The sequence below is a fragment of the Lepisosteus platostomus genome, chromosome 3 (assembly GCF_059453375.1).
Source record: "Lepisosteus platostomus isolate fLepPlt1 chromosome 3, fLepPlt1.hap1, whole genome shotgun sequence".
In the NCBI taxonomy this organism is placed as follows: domain Eukaryota; kingdom Metazoa; phylum Chordata; class Actinopteri; order Semionotiformes; family Lepisosteidae; genus Lepisosteus; species Lepisosteus platostomus.
This window is the reverse complement of record NC_142613.1, coordinates 9532906-9553378: the sequence shown is the minus strand read 5'-3', so window position 1 is coordinate 9553378 and position 20473 is coordinate 9532906. Positions and strand designations below refer to the sequence as shown.

At 47.6% G+C, this 20473-nt stretch overlaps 1 protein-coding gene across 3 annotated transcripts in view; it reads left to right on the top strand.

Annotated features, from left to right (window-relative positions):
- The window catches only part of ogdhb (oxoglutarate dehydrogenase b), a 49766-nt gene that overhangs the window by 24882 nt on the left and 4411 nt on the right, over nucleotides 1–20473 (top strand). For 2 of the 3 annotated variants that reach the window (XM_088624349.1, XM_088624350.1), the window contains exons 5-21: nucleotides 8603–8718; nucleotides 9745–9899; nucleotides 10342–10488; nucleotides 10911–11001; nucleotides 11417–11596; nucleotides 11923–12051; nucleotides 12915–13094; nucleotides 13765–13917; nucleotides 14465–14567; nucleotides 15261–15389; nucleotides 15666–15816; nucleotides 15929–16056; nucleotides 16662–16840; nucleotides 17285–17356; nucleotides 17587–17712; nucleotides 18277–18349; nucleotides 20182–20345. In XM_088624349.1, the coding sequence (XP_088480475.1) occupies nucleotides 8603–8718; nucleotides 9745–9899; nucleotides 10342–10488; nucleotides 10911–11001; nucleotides 11417–11596; nucleotides 11923–12051; nucleotides 12915–13094; nucleotides 13765–13917; nucleotides 14465–14567; nucleotides 15261–15389; nucleotides 15666–15816; nucleotides 15929–16056; nucleotides 16662–16840; nucleotides 17285–17356; nucleotides 17587–17712; nucleotides 18277–18349; nucleotides 20182–20345 (2276 nt within the window). Of the gene's footprint in view, nucleotides 1–699; nucleotides 745–8602; nucleotides 8719–9744; nucleotides 9900–10341; nucleotides 10489–10910; nucleotides 11002–11416; nucleotides 11597–11922; nucleotides 12052–12914; nucleotides 13095–13764; nucleotides 13918–14464; nucleotides 14568–15260; nucleotides 15390–15665; nucleotides 15817–15928; nucleotides 16057–16661; nucleotides 16841–17284; nucleotides 17357–17586; nucleotides 17713–18276; nucleotides 18350–20181; nucleotides 20346–20473 lie in introns of all 3 variants that reach the window. The other variant, XM_088624348.1, reaches the window with a different exon arrangement.

Below are 20473 nucleotides of genomic sequence, written 5' to 3'. Positions count from 1 at the left end.
AATCGGAGAGATGAGTATGATATTAACCTGGCTGTGGAAAGGATAATTACTTTTATCTACGATTGTACGGGTTATTATAAAATCTGGCATTGACATATTGTGAATATATAGCGAAAGTAAGCTAAGGAAACGTCACTACAGTAGAATTTTTCATCATGTTTTTCATCATTTGTCCTCGTGTTTTTGGACAGAGTAATGTGCTTGTGTATTATAACCATAAAAAAGTGTAGTGTTTTTCCCGTAATGTTAGAAATTGATTGATGGAGGTCATAGCCCACTGATGAATTGCTGCTTCTCAGCAGGGAAGAGGTGTGCTTGCCTGGAATGTAGCTGATCCTCGTTCTGCCTGTACCAGTTTCCCAGGTCTGTTGATTTACTGCCTGCACTCTGCAGTCAGTCCGTGCTGGTGTGCTCTAGAAAGGGCGGGCCCCAGGTAAATGAGTCTGATCAGTCAGCCATTGCCGCGCTGAGATGCATGATCTCCCTGGAGGCCCTCTTGGCACCATCATTTTCTAGACTGAGGAATGTGGAACGCCGAGCGGCCGGTTCGCTTTGCCGCTGGCCGATGTGCTGCGCCTGGAGTGAGTGGCTGTGACTGCAGCCTGTGGGATGCAGAGGGGGCTGCTGTCCCCTGGGTGGTGTGGGCAGCTGTGGTCACTAATTGTCCCCGGGTCTCTCTCCCCTTGCTGCCCCCACCAGACCTTGCTGTGTTCAAGGAGCGGCTGGGAATTCTGACGGTCGGAGGTATGCATCTGATCCCATGTGCCCATTTCCGTCTTTATTTCTGTCATTCCTTTTCATCCTTTATTCTCTTCCCCCAATTAACTGCTCCTGTGCATCTCTGTCCTGTCCATCCTCTTTCTGCATTTGTTCTTTCCTTCACGTTTTCCCCCCTCTCCCCCACTTGTTGTCTCTCCCTTCCATCCTGTCTTGCTCTCTCTGGTGCAGTGAATGGGTTAGTAAGTGAGTAGTGGTGGATTCAAATGCTAGAAGCCCAGTGTGTCCCTGAATCCCCGTGTGCAGGGATTGGAGTCCCATGGTCATTGTGTTCTCGGATCTGTGCCACACTTCAGAGTAGAGGGGCTTCAGTCTGTGGTACACTCATGTCCCAAGATAAGCTGGCGTTGACCTGTGCAGTACATTTAAGAAAAACAATGGATTGTTCCATTTTATTATGGGAGTATTTGCTGTGTGGGGACTCTAAAAGTTAAGCTTTTGGTCAATCTAATTACAGTTTTTCTCTGTCAATGTCAATTACATATATAGTTTATTCAAATTAAAATTGATATATAAGTCATAACCATTCTTACTGCTTTTGTTTGGCATACTCCTTTACTTTTCCATAGTGGAAAAAATTAGTGGAAATTCTATCTGCACAGATTCGAAGCATGAGATCTCTGCACAGTGTCAGCTTAGATGAGCAGTGCTGCTGCATTGTGGGACTGAAATGCTGTACTGGTGCAAAAGAGCATTATTCTTCTCTGCATTGCTGTGCCAACAGGCATGCAAGCATTAAAACTTTATTCTGAAACTGGGGGTGGATGCAGGAGGAAGGTGGAGAGCAATGAGATGGAGAATCGTATTTCAAAAAGCGCTAAAACAAAAACCGTAAGGATAAAAAAACTGGATCCAGTGCTGCGCTGCTCAAACATTTGACCATGAACTCCAAATGGCAGCCAAACACTAGATAGATCTCATGTTTCCGGAAATGTATCGACTGCATTGTATTTTCATGCCTCTCCTCCCCCATTACCACCTGCCAGAAGAATTTCTCAGTGACCACGCATCTTCCAAGCAGATGTGACTCTTCTGTTGTCTTTATACTACCAACTCACGTGGTGGATCAGTATCATTGAGTAAGCACATGTTAGTTTTAACATATGAAGCTAGTGAAAGTCTCAAAAGTTGGATGACCAGAACAAGGGTGGAAGAGCTTGTCAGCAGCCATATCACCCTGCAGCTCACAACTCACAACTAACAACCCACTGAAGCTCAGCGGGTGTGAGGCTGGCCCGTACCTAGATGGGAGACCTTCTGGGAGAAACTAGGGCTGCTGCTGGAAGAGGTGTTAGTGGGGCCAGCAGGGGGCACACCCTGTGGTCTGTGTGGGTTCTAATGAACCAGTATAGTGATGGGGACACTATACTGTAAAAAGGTAATATCCTTCAAATGAGACATAAAACAAAGGTCCTGATGCTTTGTGGTTATTTAAAATCCCGGGTTGTTTCCAGAAAAGAGTAGGGGTGTTACGCCGGTGCCCTGGCCAACTTTCCCATTGGCCTTTATCAGTCATGGCCTCCTAATAATCCCCATCTCTGAACTGGCTTCATCACTCTTTTCTCCTCCCCACTGATAGCTGATGTGTGTGAGAGTACTGTGCACATTCTGGCTGCCATCGCATCATCCAGGTGGGGGTGGTGGTGGAGGGGAGTCCCCATTACCTGTAAAGTGCTTTGAGTGGAGTGTCCAGAAAAGTGCTTTATAAGTGTAAGAAATTGTTTTTTTATTATTATTTATAATAATAAAAAGTTAGGCTGTATTCCAGTCATGGACAGTGATTTTCACCAGTCAGTGAATACTACAATGTCCTGTACAGCATGCTGTAAGAAACATGTTCTGGAATTGGATTTTGTGTAGCTTCACGTATGTGGCTGGATTTAAGAAACTCTAGTTTAGACCTTTTCTTATTGTGACATTTGACGTCAGAAAAATATTTTTGTGGGGGAGTTATAAACAGACAGACCATTCATATTTTAGTTATGTTCCTTGTGGGTGTGAAAACATTTTTATATGTATGTGGACTGGTTTTTCAGTAGCATGTTGCTCTGTTTTAACTCTGAATGAAAGAGTGTTCATTTTTCTTTTATTCTGCAGGTCTAACCAGTTAGAAATCCCACCATAATGTTTCATCTTCCATCGATGCACTTTTAACAACACTGCAAATATATATATTTTTTAACTTGCCTATGGCCATTCAGCCCATCTTACTTGATTCTTAGCTATCTGTTAAACAAGCTTTTAGGGTCCCTTCGGAATGGTTATAAATGAGAGGAGGCTATCAGTTTAATACAGGCTTAATTTTAGCTGTTGCTAGTCATCTATGTGACTTCTCCAGCCCTGCCGGCCATCAGCCTCAAAGTGGATGATGCTAGTGCACGCTGACTGGCTCCCAGCAAACTGGTTCGTTCTCGAACTGCTAAGGTGTTGACCTTCAAGCATGGCCCTTCAACCATCTTTCCCATTTGCTGAAAACAAATCACGGGACAAAGTGTTCCGTTCACCCTCTGCAATGTCAAGCTCCACTTAGCACATTAGAGTTCTGTAACAAAACACCCCCTCTGTTGAGGGACATTCTTTAACAATGACCAATGCAGGAGATGAGCAGGAGACTGTCTTGAGCTGATTCAGCCTTTATTGCCCTCAATATACATAGCAACGTGGCACTGGTTGTCAGCCCCACAGAACATACAGACTGCTACAGCTTTCCAACCCTTTTAAACGGTACAGTCTCGGTAAGGTCACGTGACCGTTTGGTTATTTTCATGCTCAGGTAGCTAAAGTCCTGTTCTCTGAAGCTGATCAATCTTTCTCTTTGACAGCTTCGTTAGGAGCAGATCAATTGCTGTTTGTTTTTACAAAGTCAGTTCTGATTACACTTTAACAGACCTCGAGGCAGTTTGGTGACCAACAGAGAGCTGTCTAGTTCACATAGTGTTGTACCCCTACACGACAAGCACTAGCACTATACTTATCCAACTCGCCCTCTACAATTGCCAAGTTTGTCATCTCAGCTTTGAGTCCAGGGGGGTCTTTTTGGCTTTTTATCTCTCCCCCCCCCCCCCAAGACATCAGAGTATTTTTTAACTCGGTACTCCCCATCTACAAAAACGATACTTGTTTCTGAAAAGTAGGGAATAAAGTGCTGCTCATCTGCAATACCAAGCACAGGTGTCTAAAGGCTAGCCCTGGGGAAGACCAGCTTCTCAATCAGTCTGTGCCTTGGGGAGATCTCTGCAGCGATGATCCCGTGACTTCGGAGAAGAGCTGCGCTAGATCTTGGGCTTGTGCCTCACCGGTTTCCTGTTAGTGATGCAGCGGCAACTTTTGTGACACATTCAGGCTTTGTTTTGTTCTCTTCTGGGAAGAAACATGTTCGCAGCACACACAAAAAATCAGAAGGGAGGGGAAGAAACACCTTGGCAGTGCACTTCCGTTCTTGTGCGCTTTTTAAACCTTTCGTTTCAGTGCGAATATTCTTTCTTCTTTCCTCTTTTGCTCAATGGCTCCTCCCCTCCCTGCCCCTTTGCCAGTCGCTGGATTTCCTCTCCCTTTTCTTCTTTTCTCCCCTTTTTCCGCGCTTCCCTGTCTGCCTTCCCATTGTCCGCAGTAGTGGTAGTTGCAATCCATCTGGCTGCTGTTCCCCCGCCCCCCTGTGCTTTTACAGGGAGTCAGAGTGGTGGGCTTCTTCAAGACCCTGTCATGCCCTTTCTTTTGAGCGCTTTAAGTGGCTAAATGCACCAGAGGCATACCTGGGTGGAGAATGTTTCCTCCAAAGGGTTCACATCTTGCCTGTGCACTGCTGTGTGTGACAGTAGCCCAGCATTAACAATGTTTGGCTCCTAGCACACATAGCATATGCCTAGTCATGTGGAATTGAGTGTGTGTGCAGTGTGCACTAATAGCTCTGGGATCGGCAGTGTTATCAGCAGTCTGCTAGCTGTGTGTGGTCGGCACAGTTCATTTGTATAAGAAATTGCGGGTGGTCTTTGTTTTCTTAAGATTCTTTCATAGTTTCCTTCTGCACTAAGCTAATAGCAGCTTTCGCTGGTTTGGTTTTGCAAAAACTAATTGCATTGTTAAAAAGTGGGTTAAAAAACAAAAAGGCACACAAGACTGGACAAGAAGGACACAGGAATGCAAATGGAAGATGGGGAGTATGTCTTTATATTATCTGACCCTCTGAAATGACTCTTCATTCCACAATCTCACACCAAATTGGCTTCCTGCACACTAATTCAAAGTCCTGGGTCTGTGCTTTTTACTGGTTTCATAAAGAAACAACACTTAATGCTGCCTAACTACTGAATTAAGCCTATATATAGCTTATACATAAATAATGATGTGACAGAAACTTAACAGCAGGTGTTATTTACAGCCTAATGACCCTGAATTTCTCTGTACATGTCAAATGCATACTATAAAGTTTTGTGATTGTCAGTAGACAGGTGAGCACAAGAGACTTACAGGCCACAGAAATTTATGGGAGAGCATAAAACCACTTCTGTTCACACATATACATTGTTACGTCGGTGTTTATAAATATGCTGACTATTGCAAGAGACTTATCAGTTATCGCTACAGGAAACTGGCAAAGTCATCAGGTTATTGAGGAAATATGACGTAGGCTTATTCATTACACTGTTTAACATTTGTGTCTGGAGTTGAAAGCCACATGCCAGGTTGCAGATGCTGTCTTGTGAGAATCTGCCTGTTCCTCTTGCAGCTTTTGTCCAAGCATGTGCCTGTTCACTGGTCCCTGAGCCCTAAGTGCTTTGTGTTATCCTTGCAGATCCCGAATAGGTTCAGTGGGGCTTAAGTCTGGCAAGTGGGGTATCCACAGCATGACGAGTGCATTGTCGTCTTGCAAGCGACCTGCTGTTACTCGAGCAGCGCAAGGACTTGCGTTGTCCTGCCGGGACTTTGCCACATTGGGCTGGTCCTGCAGGAATGCCGAGGAGTTGATCATTGTAGCACCATGCAGCCAGGTTACCAATGATCCCTACTAGTGGAGTCTTGTAGCGACTAACCACTCCTCTTCATCACCTAAGAGCACTGGGCTTCTTTTGGCGAGTCCACCTTAGATTACTTTGTCTGTCTTAGAACTTGCAAACAGAGCAAACTTATTATTCTCTTGATATGGGGGAATATTTGTTTCCTGATTTTTACCAGCGTTCACAAAAGCTCATCACCTGTGCCTAATTAACTGTCTCACTAATCAGGTGATTTAGTGCTTGTGTGTATTATGGTTAGTCATCAATGACCAATTATTTCAAATGAAGCCAGAAACATTTAATCAATATATCACTGTATTGTTTTCTAATAATACCTGAATTGATAAATCTGTCTTTTGCGGTTCAGTATTTTTGTGTAGTACGGCTGTCCAATCGTTATATTGTAGAGCTGGTTATCATTCCATTTCCACACTTAATGACCTAAATCAGCTCATTAAAAGCTTAATTGGGCCACTAACAATTTGTCCCAGTTCTTCAGGAGCCACTGCCTTAAAGAGACTTTGAAAACCTGCAGAGACACTGGTCCCCTGGGACTGGACAGTCCTGATGTATTGGTTAAATACTATTGAAAAAGTCAGAGGTACAACAATAAAAGTTAAGCTAATTAATCATTCAAGAATTTCTCTTGATAAATGAGGCTCCAAAGCCCCTGTTTGGAAAAACTCCTTGTCATGCTTATAGGAACGAGATATTTTTGTGATGCACAAGAATAGCTTCAAAGCATTCATACACAAGGAATTTTCCATTCTTCATTTGTAACCATGCAACGAGTCACTAAATTCTACTCATGAAAATGAACTGCAGAACAAACCCTGGCCTTCCTGACCTAGCTGCGTGTGACGGCACGTAACAGGAAATCCGCGTATCCCTCTGCCCCTGGGCCGGCTCTATCTCACTTGGGTATTCGCCAGCTCCACCTGAAACGGGGCATTAAATTTCAAACCACCTCAGATTTGATCCCACTTCAGAAGATCTGTAACCTGGCCATGGACAAAAAAAGTACAGCAATGACTGTGGCCATAAAAGCAAGCCTTGGCTGGGCTCTTGACACTTTCATCATGTATAGCACCTCCTTTGACTCTTAAAGAATAGTGCTTTCCAGAATAGAGCTCCGAAAGTGCTTTTAGCAATGTGTCAGGTGAGGTTTAGTGATGACTTTTAATAAACGTTCAGCCTAACCTTTCATCTTATGGAGGATACAGGTTCTAAAATATTAATATTTCTGTAAGAACCCTGGGGACATAACTTACAAGTGTTTCCAGGCCTCCCACTGGTCATTAATCACCTCTGAAAGCTTGAATTGGTTTTGTTTATTTTTATCTTGGTTAAGCCAAAAGAACTCCAGGGGTCTGCTTCGGAAATGCTCAAAAGAGTTTATTTTTGTACCTGCTGGTTTTGAATTGGTGGTAAGAGTTTCTGAGTGACGCTTGCAGTGCTTTTCAGCAATGCTTAAAGCCAAAGTGCTTTTGGTTAAAGTGACCATTTTTTTTCAGTTTTGCATTACCTGTGATTAAGACTAGAGCAAAAAATTCACACTGCCTACCCATCATCAACTGTAGTAAAAAATTGACTGGGGTTTCTAGTGGCACTATCTTGAAGCTGAGGGGTTGTGAATGTGCCTCTGGAAATGACCTACTGAACTGTTGAAATTATGAATGCCTTGCATTTATAGTCTTTACTTACCCCATTTGGCAAAAGGGTAAGGGGCTTTTAGAGGTTTACAGATTTTCTGTGGCTGTTGAAGGCTCAAACAAGGCACACATACAAATACATCTCGCATGATTGTAGCATCTATAGTGACCCCAGAGTTTTGTTGTGACCTTTTCACTTTGCTGGGTTACAGCTTGAAGGGAAGGGTTTGATAATTAGCCCACTGAAGCAGCCGCTCTGGGTGAGAGGGTACGGAACGAGCTGCTGTGTTCTTGGTTTCCCTTCTTCCTCCCAGTAAGTCCGACTAGCCTGGCTCCTGACTGCATCCCATAGGACAGGACCCCTGTCGCCGCTGCGTCAGATCTGCGAGCAACTCGCCGCCAGTTTTTTAACTTTAAGGAATTTAGGCCAGAAGTAGTTTTTGAGAATGCAGTTGTTGATCTTTGTTAATATATACCACGTGTGTGAGAGCAATAGCCATAAGTCACTACTAGCCAGAGGGTGATACCACGTGCCCTGTCACTTGTCTGTTGCTTAGAATAGGCAACCTGATTATAAATGACCTGATTATCGCTGTTTTTTTACATGTTAAACTTCTTCCAGTTACCATATTAATCGTGTTTTTCTTTTTTTTTACCCCATAAATATTCCTCCTTTTTTTTGTGCTCAAACCGTAACCCTCCCTCTTCCCCTCCCTGTCCTCGCTGTCTGTTGCTCTCTGATCCACCTGCTTCTTCATCCCTCTGTGTGTCTGTGTCCACTGGTGTCGCATGTCTGCACACCTGTCCCATTCATTGCTTTGTCATCATTGTGCTGTGTTGCATTATTATTTCAATAATGGCAAAAATAACGCAATGAATACATGTAACATCACTGTGGTGCACCATTTTGTTGTTGTTTTAATCCTGTACTGCCATTTTTTTTTTAAATGTCCTCACTGTTGTCATTTTCATGATGTCACATGGCATGATCTTCTCTCTAACTTTTCTCTGGTTGTTTTTTGCTGCTGGTCTTGTTCGCTTCTGTATTGGATCACCTCCCCACCCCCTGCTTCCTTGGCTTCCTGTCCTGTCCCACGCCCTCTCCCCTCTCGTTCGCTCCTCCTCCTACCCCACCCCCCCGCCGCTCGGCTCTGCCCGCCCGCCCGCCCGCTCGCCCAGGGTTCTACGGTCTGGACGAGTCGGACCTGGACAAGGTCTTCCGGCTGCCCACCACCACCTTTATCGGGGGCAACGAGAGCGCGCTCCCGCTGAGGGAGATCATCCGCCGGCTGGAGGTATGGCCTGCAGGGGGCGCTGGCTCGAGGGTGAACGGGGGGCATCGGGGCGGCTCTTGAGATCGGGGGGAGGGGTGCTTTCAGGCTGCAAGATTGGCATGTGGGTTGTAGCTTCAGACTGAGAATAGACTCCCGATAGTCGCATACCTGTCCCGTAGGTCATTCGCTCTATACGAGGTAATGCAAGCATGCAAGTGGCTTCTGTAGTAGGGAATACAGAAAAAAAATTTTGATTGGTTCTTCTGTGCCTCTATTTTAAAAATGTGTGTGCTTGGATTGGACAGCATAGTGGCACCGTGGTTAGCATTGCTGCCTTGCCCTGGGTTCAATTTCAGATGATCCATGTGGAGTTTATGCATTCTCTAGGTGCTCTGCTTTCTTCCCACAGTCCTACGACTATACTGGTAAGTTATGGAAAAAGTGACATTGGTGCAGACTTCTGGGGAAATTGGCCCTGGTGTGAGTGTGTCTGTGTGCCCTGGGATGGACTGGCGTCCTGTCCAGGGTGTAGCCTCCCTTCCGCCCGTTGCTTGCTGGGATAGGCTCCGGCTCCCCGTGATCCCATAGTGGATAAAACACTTAGAAGATGGGTGGATGAATGGATGGAAATGCTTGGATAAAAAATGTAGTTTTAGTTGAACTGGGAGTTAAAGAAGGATGAGAGCTGATTGATGTATCAGTGGGACTTGGGGAATTACTTACAACGTGTTGCATCAAAAATCAGAGTGATTCAGTACAGACTTTTTTTTTCACACTTGCCTCGTGTTTTCATGAAAACGTTTGGAGGTGTTATATCTGTGAATGTGGCATAATCACATAGCCTGTGTCCTTTGTGTGATCAGATTTGGAACAATTAAAGGTAAGGAAGTACATTTTTATGCAAGCTCCTTGGAGCACACTGCAGACGAAACCTGTTAAAACTGGAAAGTGAATGGCACAGGCTTGAGATGAACAGTAGTTCAGTGAGTTAAGTGATGGAAGTGTGCGTGTTGTGATCATCCCCCCCCCCCTCCTTCTTGCCTGTAGATGGCGTACTGCCAGCACATCGGCGTGGAGTTCATGTTCATCAATGATCTGGAGCAGTGCCAGTGGATCCGACAGAAGTTTGAGAAACCAGGGGTGATGCAGTTCACACTGGAGGAGAAACGCACCCTGCTGGCCAGGATGGTCCGCTCTACTAGGTGAGCGCTGTGTAAGACGCTTCAGGCGCTTCGCAGCTCCCGTTTATGCTGCTGTCAGCACGGCTCTTTTTGAACTCCACTGATTGTTTTCTAGGAGTAGTGCTTCATGCAAACACCAGTGGCAGTGCACCAGGTTGCATTTTTTGTCCTGATTTACTTCTAAATGTTTTACTGTGTCTGAAAGTCTCATACATTTCATTAGATGACGCAGGGTGTGTTCCTTCACTCACTTGGCAGCAAAATCACAAGCTGTGCAAACAGAAGAGAGGGCTTCGGCTTGATTCGTGCCAGTAATAACAAGAGCCCTTCTTGCTCGGTATTCGTTGGCGTCGACCCAGGAGGGGAAGGGATCCGACTAGACCAGGAGGGAGGGTGTCTGAAATGTGTCTGTAGGGGCTGGCAGGTGTGAACGTGTCCCGTTCTGTACCACGGTGCGGCACAGGTTCGAGGAGTTCCTGCAGAGGAAGTGGTCGTCGGAGAAGCGTTTCGGCCTGGAGGGCTGCGAGTCGCTGATCCCTGCCCTCAAGACCATCATCGACAAGTCCAGCGAGAACGGAGTCGACTACGTCATCATGGGCATGTCCCACAGGTCAGTGCAGCAGCGATCGGCACGATGCAGCTGGGCTCGAATCATCTGATTCCACTTAGTTCATTATTAATCTCGCAGGTTGGTGAAGCCATCTCTGCCACTTTCAGTTGTCCTGGTTTTGGAACTCGGCTCAAGAGAGAATACAGCCCGAGTTGGCAGCTTACAAAGGGACGGTTTTGAATTGAAGATCTTGCTATAGTTTACCCTTTTAAAAAGCAGTGAATCGATCAGGAATTGTGTTACATATCCGTGCGTCATAGCCTGTTAAGTGAACGCTGTATGTTAGTAAACACTCCCCCTTGAACAGTACTAGCAGTCGTGAGTCACTGGACCACATCATAGTTCCTGTAAAATCTCCTTTCTGGTGCTTCACTGCTTGTTTATCCCAGCTCAGTGTACCCATGTTTTGACCTCTCTCTCAGGGGTCGTCTGAATGTCCTGGCAAACGTGATCAGGAAGGAGCTCGAGCAGATCTTCTGCCAGTTTGACTCCAAGCTGGAGGCTGCGGATGAGGCGAGTTACAGCAATCATTTCTGAGCCTTTATTCCCTCCTAGAAAATGTTGAAATTGGCAGTGGTCTGCTTCGGTTTTCATAATCCTCCTCCTCCTAGTCCTCACACAAAGTCCAAATCTAGCTGACTGCATGGTAACCAACCCCAGCAGCACATAAACCTTAGGGAAAAGCTTAACCTTGTACCAGCCAAACATTCTTTCCATAGGGAGGTAATAAAGCCATGGAAAATGTGATATTTGTGTTAAAGATATTGGAGCATGTGATGTTTTGCAGGGAATGGTAGCAAATGTGCAGAGCCGTGAAAAACTTAAACACCTGGACAAAGAGTCCTGGAAGGGCTTTTAAAACCTGCAGGGAAGCTAATATTTTACAATGGTGTCTGTGTCCCCCCCCACCCCCCTCTTGTCCTGTCAGGGCTCAGGGGATGTGAAGTACCACCTGGGCATGTACCACCGGCGGATCAACCGTGTGACCGACCGCAACATCACGCTGTCGCTCATGGCCAACCCCTCCCACCTGGAGGCCGTGGACCCCGTGGTGCAGGGCAAGACGAAGGCCGAGCAGTTCTACTGCGGCGACACCGAGGGCAAGAGGGTACCACTGGACGGGGCTGTCTGCGAACGTGTTTGAGTGTGTGTGTGCGCGCGTGTGTGTGTCTGTCTGTCCGTCCGGATATGGACACGGATACTATATAGTCTCTGTTTCCTAACCCGTGCCTGCGAGTGTGTGGGGCGGTTTCTAAATACTCTGTGAGAGCGAGTGGATCTCTGAATGCAAGAAGGCTGGCGTCTGTGTGTGAGAGATTATCCAGTCGCAAGTCGGTGCGAGCGTTCGAGGGGTAGAGACCAGGTCCCAGGCCAGCTGGCCGCCTGTCTGAACGTGGCGAGGAGCCGCCTCACTGCCATTGCTGTGTGTTCCAGGTCATGTCGATCTTGCTGCACGGAGACGCTGCCTTCGCTGGCCAGGGAATCGTGTACGAGACCTTCCACCTGAGCGACCTGCCCTCCTACACCACCTACGGCACCGTGCACGTCGTGGTCAACAACCAGGTCAGTCTCGGACAGGGCTGCAAGGTCTCCAGGCTTAACGGGTCTCTGCCACATTTACAGGGGAACTGCAGTCCCAGTTTCTCAGACCATTTATTAAATCCCAATAACAAAATTAAATAATTGACAGTATAAATTTCAAATTAAGCACTTTGTGAAAGTAATTTATGGTCGCCAAGTGTTGTAAACTGCTGGTCTTACCACAGGCGAGAGTGAGAGTTCTCACGAATTGCGACATGATGTGGCCCTTCCTGCTCACTAGTTCCCTGTACTGACTAATGTAATGTGATGTACAAGCGAATAAGTACAGGTTGTGCAGCAGATATTTCACTGGAAAGAGTTTCCAACGTGATCTGCATGCAGAGTTAAGTTCCATTTATCAACAAAACCGTCTTTGAAGTCAAGAGCAATATTTATATTGTATTAAAAGTGATGTATTCATATCGCATCGCTGGAAGTTTTGCTGCCTCATTCTGAATCACAGAACATGGTGCTGCGCATACCTGGAAATGTCATCTATTTTGTGATACATATGGGAGGTTTTACAAGTTTCTGTGAACATTTTGCTTTTATCATGGTTTGAAATGCACTTATCAGTGCAGATTCTTTCTAACCCCAAAATATAAAGTAGCGTTGCAGTTCCCCTTTAAACTAAGCGCCAGTAATATCAGCAGAACAGTAGCCAAAACAGTTACTGCTTTGTGTCTCTTCCATCTCGTGCTAGTGTTATGCTGCATGCACACAACAGCGCTACAGTTTTGCTGCCTTGTTTTGAATAACTAAAGAAAACGCGCGCTGCCTCGTTCTGCCATGGAAGCATCTCGTTCCCTTTCCCCGGATCATAAAAACAAACACCCTTCCCCCAGATCGGATTCACCACCGACCCCCGAATGGCCCGGTCCTCGCCGTACCCCACGGATGTGGCGCGCGTGGTCAACGCCCCCATCTTCCACGTGAACGCGGACGACCCCGAGGCTGTGATGTACGTCTGTAACGTGGCGGCCGAGTGGAGGGCGACGTTCCACAAGGACGTGGTGGTGGATTTGGTGAGCGGTGTGTCGGGACGCTCGTCTTGGGCAGCGGGGGGAGGAGAGCAACGTCTGTGATAGTGTGTTGCTCTTTAGCCCTGGCACCCTTACGTACTGGGAGCTGTAATGATTCGAACAATCTTGTAAGGTATAAATGTATTCATTGGAGTCTTCTTAATTTAACAAACAGGCTTTTTTTAAATGAGTTCCACTGCATTTCGGGATAGTCTTGCTAAATGACAATTGTGATTGCCAGCATACCTGTTTACGTGTGTTTTTAGGACACCCGTTATGTGTTAAGTGTGAATGACTGGTAAATGCAGTCTTTCATGAGACAAAGGCGTGAAGCTCTTTATTGTGAAACGGATCAGTACAGAAATTTGGAAACAAAATGTGTTTCCGCTACCAGTGCTTATGTAAGCAAAAGTCTGATTTGTCCCAGGTCTGAAAGTGAGAACTGCTGGAAAAACCTGAGAGAGATGCTTCTAACTCTGCTGTGCCAGAACTGGAAAGATTTGGATTAAGTGAAGTGGGAGCAGTATAGTTTTATACTCAGTTTCCAGAAATTGCATGATGCTTTTTTTCTAGGCCAGTTAAATAAATGCAGTGAAAGCGCAGCTCATTTGACGTTCACTGTGCAATAGAGCCTGGTTGTGTGGTCTTGACTGTCTGCGTGTCTGCGTCTCAGGTGTGCTACAGGCGGAATGGTCACAATGAGATGGACGAGCCCATGTTCACCCAGCCCCTGATGTACAAGCAGATCAAGAAGCAAAAACCGGTGCTTCAGAAGTACGCCGAGAAGCTCATTGCTGATGGAACAGTGACCCGGCAAGAGTACGAGGTGAGGCCCCTCCAGAACCAGACCCAGAGCTCGGCTCCTGTGTTTCCCAGAGGAAACGAGTCGGTGTGCTGGGCTCGGCTCACCTGCCTGTTCTTGGAGGGCACGATGGGCCCTTCAGATTCCGTGGCGCTCGTTTCAGGTGGGGTCTGCTGTGTCATATAGTTAACAGGGTGGGTTTAAAATCTGATAAAGGACGATTGGTTTAGTTTGAAGGCTACAGCATCCTGCTCAACAGTGTCCTGAGGTGCTGGGGTTCTGTGAGCTTGCAGTGTGTTGTATACGTCATGCTGTATCAAATGTCCTCCTAACAAATGGACAAAGAGAGATGGTCTGAAGGTGCGCAGACAGTAGCTATTCATTATACCTGCATTAAAAATGATAAACTTGCATATCACCGTTGACACAATCACTCATTTTGAGTAAGTCTCATTAACGACGGTTCAGTCAGCAAGGAATGGGCATTGTGCAAGCACCTCAGAGCACTGTGAATAAACACAAGCTGACATCTGTGACCCATAATGCATTTCTCCCACCCACCCCTCTCCAGGAGGAAATTTCCAAGTATGATAAGATCTGTGAGGAGGCGTACACACGCTCCAAGGACGAGAAAATCCTGCACATCAAGCACTGGTTGGACTCCCCCTGGCCCGGTGAGCTCTACTTTCTCCCTGTGATGAAAGTTCTTTGTTAGGTCTTATCCTAGGATAGTGTAACTCCCGTGTGAAACAGATGAGATTTACTGTGATGTACTGATTTTCCTTGGCATTATAAAGTGGGAGCAGTTTGAGATAATTCCTTTAACTGATATAGTGTGCAACTATATAGCTCTTTACTGGACCCTACACTGAAAGCACTTTACAGGTAATAGGGACTCCCCTCCACCACCACCAGTCTGCAGCCCCCACCTGGATGATGTGACGGTGGCCATACTGCGCCAGTACTCTCACCACACACCAGCTCTCAGTGTGGAGAACAGAGTGATGAAGCCAATTCATAGAGGGGGATTTGTAGGAGGCCATGGTTGGTAAAGCCAGGGGGACAGATTTCGCCAAGACACTGATGTCAGGTGCTTGGAATGAAGGGCTACATGAATGTGCATTGAGCATGCTTTCCTGTGCCTGCTTTCTGTTTGTGTGTACCAGAGTGTGTATCTTGCGTGAGGGGGCTGTTAAGAAGGCTTTGCGTGCGTGCATGCGTGTGTGCATGTGCGAACGAGCAACTGTCTGTTGCCATCTTGCACAGCAGGCACTTGTCAGTGTGCAAGCGCAATAAGCATTGTCGTGTAGGGCTGTAATCTGTATGTGTGCTTATATCTGCTTGCCGATTCCATTGTGTGTCTTCAGGTTTCTTCACTCTGGACGGCCAGCCTAAGAGTATGACCTGCCCATCAACCGGCCTGAGCGAGGAGGAGCTCGGTCATATTGGACAGGTGGCTTCCTCTGTGCCCGTCGAGGACTTCACCATCCATGGAGGTAGGCACACCTGTAGCTAGGGGGCTTCTAACACCCAAGAAACAACATCTTCGTCTTGTTTTCTCTTAAGTGTTAATCTGTCTCATGTAATTGTTTCTGATTTGAATGGATTAAGTAACTCATATTGAAAATGTAAAGAGCCATAAAATATTGTATGTATTAAATACGAGAACTCGGATCAGTTTGATAATTGATGGCAAAATCAATTTGTCGCAGGTCTGGACTGTCTTGAGCTGGTTTCCCGTTAACTGAGGACGATGTGTTGTGTGCGTGCAGGTCTGACCCGTATCCTGAAGGGGCGTGGGGAGATGATTAAGAACCGCATGGTGGACTGGGCTCTGGCGGAGTACATGGCCTTCGGCTCTCTGCTGAAAGAGGGCATCCATGTCCGGCTAAGTGGACAGGATGTGGAGAGAGGGACCTTCAGGTAGGAGAGGCAGGCTCAAGTACTCGCCTTGCCTGGGACTGCTGAGCACAGACACTCTTCGTGCTGCTCTTGATCGCTGTCTCACTCTCCCTCTCTCTGGGCCTCTTACCAGCCATCGGCACCATGTACTGCATGATCAGAATGTAGACAAGAGGACCTGTATCCCCATGAACCACATCTCTCCTAACCAGGCCCCTTACACTGTGTGCAACAGCTCCCTGTCCGAGTACGGTGTCCTGGGTGAGTCGCACTTCCTCCTCTTGTTTTTGAAATGCGGAAGGGCCAACGTGTTGCTGTTTTTTATCATCCTCCCAACCAATTTGGAATCACCAGTTGTTTTATTAGAATAAGTAATTCAGTGCTGAAAGGTGAAGAAACACCTTCTTCACACCCAAAGAAGGCTCCAGAGCTGAAAAGTGTTCCTTTTCTTTTCCTCTCAGCATGGAATAAACCTTTACCTGTTCCTTTGCAGCCTACGTATGCTGACACAGCTACCTAATCAAATGTCAGTTGTTTTAATATCCAGCTTTCTTCTGCCTCCACTCTAGAGCGAGTGTTGGACACATGGGCAGACTTCGCCAGTGCGCCCACTTGCAGGTTTTGCCATATGGTGCATTGCAGCGCCTTAAAGGAGAGCGAAACTGCAGAAGCAGTGTCTCTCTCACTTGCAGACTTCCTGCAAGTCACCAGAGTAGCTGTATACAAGAAAGCAAAGAAAACCAGCAAAACCTAACTAATCCCAAGGGAATGGCGTTTTTTTGTGCTTCTGTACGTTTCTTATCCCCCCCCCCTCCCTTCCTCACCCTCCTCTCTGTTTTTTCCTCTCTCGCTCTCTCGTTGTGCAGGGTTCGAGCTCGGCTTCGCCATGGCGAGCCCCAACGCCCTCGTCCTGTGGGAGGCCCAGTTCGGGGATTTTCACAACACGGCGCAGGCCATCATCGACCAGTTCATCTGCCCCGGCCAGGCCAAGTGGGTGCGCCAGAACGGCATCGTCCTGCTGCTGCCCCACGGCTTGGAAGGAATGGTAACCGCCGCCCGCGCTCGCTCTCGATTGGGATGCGCTTCCGCCGGGATTGGGTCTTGCTCTGCCGTAGCCTGGACTGAAGGTTTGAATGTCGACGTCGCTCAAAGAGCCCCTCCGGCTTAACCCTGCCATGGCCCTCCTTGACCCCGAGTTAACAGATTAGTCGCCACCGCCCTTGGAGGAGGCTGCATTCGCAGGCAGTGGAGGGTACCCAGCATGCAACACGCCCCAGGGGCTCTTCGAGCAATGTTAATATACAGGCTGTCAGCACAGCATGACCTCTCTGTTCTAGGGGCCAGGCAGTATGGAGACAACCAGATGCGCTCTCGCGGGGTTTAGCCAGTTAAAGTGAGGATTCAAGTTTTTCTTTTGTATCTAACGAAAGGAAAGGTCTAACAGCTCTTCCTCTCTCCTGCTCTTTCTGTTTGCTGTCCCTGTCCGTAGGGCCCAGAGCACTCCTCCGCTCGTCCAGAGAGGTTTTTGCAGATGTGCAATGATGACCCAGATGTGTTCCCGGTACGTCATACACAAGACGAGCACATTGTCCCCAGAATAAATTGAACTGGCGTATTCTCCTGCTTAACACACTGAATGAAGCGGATCGTTTATTTAAAATGATGAACTGATCCTTGAGAAACAGGCCCTTGTGGATGCTGATTTGAAGGCAGGACAGGTGAATTAATTATGAGGGGCTGTTGTTTGGAATTTCATCGCTTTACGGAAATGGTTTTGTTTGCGTGCTGTAGAGAGTCACCGAGGACTTTGCTGTGCGTCAGCTGTACGACTGTAACTGGATCGTCGTCAACTGCTCCTCACCGGCCAACTATTTCCACGTGCTGCGGAGGCAGATCCTGTTGCCCTTCAGGAAACCAGTGAGTCGGTGCACTCTGTCAGAGCTGCAGAACAGCTCAGCACTCCGCCGCACTTGCGCACCAGATCCACCCACAGTGTCTCAGATAACAGACACTCGCTCGCACCCCGTTCCTCTTCTGTGGGCTAGCTACTCAGGCTAACAACGAAAGAGGCTCAGTATTTTTTTTTAAAAAAAGGAGACCCAGCTTACCGTCTCTGTTTCGAGTATTCACTTCCATGAAGTTCGACGTGGGAAAAGACTTAACGATCACATTGCAGTAGTCACGCCTCTACCGAGCGCTTGACTTCGATTGCTTTTTCACCGTCCTCGGCTTGCGTGATAGCTGGCCCAGGCAGCAGGCCAGGCTCCTGCTGCAGAGCCTTCTGAGCCAGCCCAGGCTTTAGCGAAGGCCTGGAACTGGGTGAGCGTGACAAACTGCTAGCTGCATGAAAGCAGGTCCTCTGCACGAGCAGTCTGACCCAAGATTGACAGTCCACCGCTACCTGATGGAGGCTTCTTGTAAGGAACGGACACCGTAAATGAAATGTTTTGAAACGTTTTAATTTCTTTCCTTTTTCCCCAGCTCATTGTTTTCACCCCAAAGTCTCTGCTGCGTCACCCTGAGGCCAAGTCCACTTTTGATGAAATGCTGCCAGGTGAGTCCTGCTCCCCTGAACCCAGCCAGACTGGACACAGGGCTGATAGCTGGGGGGTCTTTTTGCAGAGCTGTGCTTGAATAACGAGAGGCAAACATTACCTGTGACTTGTGGAGTTTTCCACGTGGGAATATTTACTGTAAAGTGTCCAATGGATGACACTCTCCATTTAAGGGGATGCAGCTCCATTTTAAATGTGTAGAGTAGAGGAACGTATCGCCATATGTACATGTAAAGGAACAAGTACAAGGTTTATTCCATGCTGAAAGGTGAAGAAAGAAAACACAACGTTTCGGCTGTGGAGCCTTCTTCGAAGAATTTGGAATTCTTACTCGCACCGATTTCTCAGGACATACACAGTACAGCAAATGGCACGGTACAACAGACAACACCATGCAATGTAGACAGTACCTTACAAACTTTAAATCAATAAATATGTTGTGGAGAATGATATATACTGATGGAAAAAAGAGACGCAACATTTTCTGGAATGAGAATACTCTAGTTATCGCTTATGTACTTTCACAAAAAGTTGTCAGTTTGTTTTAAGCCCTCTGACCAGCAGTACAGCTTGTGCAGTGAGGCATTGCAACTGAACGAGCTTGACACGAAAGCTCGTTAGGTGCACTTTTACCCAACAAGGTCCAGGTGGAACAATCCCTGATCAGCTCACCTTTAAAAAGGCCTTAATTCAAAGCTTAGGTCACTGCAAGAAAAAGTCCACGTTGAGTCAGTTTTCTGTGTATTCCATAATGCCTCGACTGTCACCAGAAGTAAGGGAGAGGGCCATTGGCATGCTGCAGGCAGGCATGGCAAGTGGCAGTGTTGCCAGACACTATGGAGTGAGCTGCTCCACTGTGTCCCGACTACAGAGACGTTTTCAGCAGACTGGCAAGACAGATGACCGTCCAAGATCCAGTCGCCTGCGAGTGACCACACCAGAGCAGGACCGACACGTCAGACTGGTCCATCTGAGAGATCGTTTCAGATCTGCCACCTGTACTGCTGCTAAAACTGCCGGCAGAACCAGTGCCCACATCAGTGACAGGACAGTAAGGCTCCATGCTGCTGGCCTTAGAGCAAGGCGACCTGTCAGAGGCCCTCTGCTCACACCTCCTAGACATCACACCCGACTCTTGGGCCAGACAGAGGCTGCGGTGGACTCGCCAGCAGTTGCATCAGGTCCTCTTCACAGATGAGTCACTCTTTAGCCTGTTCCACGCAGACAGGAGGGCAGGAGTGTGGAGGAGGAGGTGTTGCATTTCTTTTTTCCATCAGTATATACTGTAGTAGTGGAAAAAAACACGGTAGTCCATGGAAAAAGTGCATCATGCAGACATGCACTGAGTCTGAGGCATTGCAGTTAGCTGTTGAGAGTGCGTACTATGAGGACTGCGGTAGGGTAGAAGCTGTTCTTGCGCTAAGTGGTCCGTGCTTTAATAGTGCGGCACCGCTTGCCTGAGTGCAGGAGGGAGATCAGTTTGTGGCCGGGATGTTTGGGATCCTGAATGATGGATTGGGTCTTATTGCGACAGCGGATGGTGTAAATCACATCCTATAATCCTCTGGTTTGCCACAACCCTTTGTAGTGTGTCTTTGTCACGCATGGTAGTATTGGTGTACCACACAGTGATACCACTAGTGAGGATACTTTCATTGGTGCTGCAGTAAAGGTTCATGAGCCAAACCGCTTTACTTTAAGCATCGCAGAAAGTGCAGACGCTGCTGTGCCTGTTTCAGACTGGCTTCGGTGTTGTGAGACCAAGCTGGGGTCCCCTGCATGCCCTCCGCCCTGTGCGGCCTGTACTGAAAGCGCGTGCTGTCTCTTCCAGGCACTCACTTCCAGCGACTGATCCGGGAGGAGGGGCCGGCGGCACAGTCCCCCGAGGGTGTGCGCCGCCTCCTCTTCTGCACGGGGAAGGTGTATTACGAGCTGACCAAGGAGCGCAAGGCACGCGGGCTGGAGTCCCAGATTGCCATCTCCCGCATGGAGCAGGTACCACTGCACGCTGTACCCAGCGCGTGCGCGTACCCCCATGCACACCCACCCACCCACGCACACAGAGCAGGGTCTCCATGCTGCTGTGATGCACCTGGAGCTTTAAACCAAGGCCTGGGTGCTCC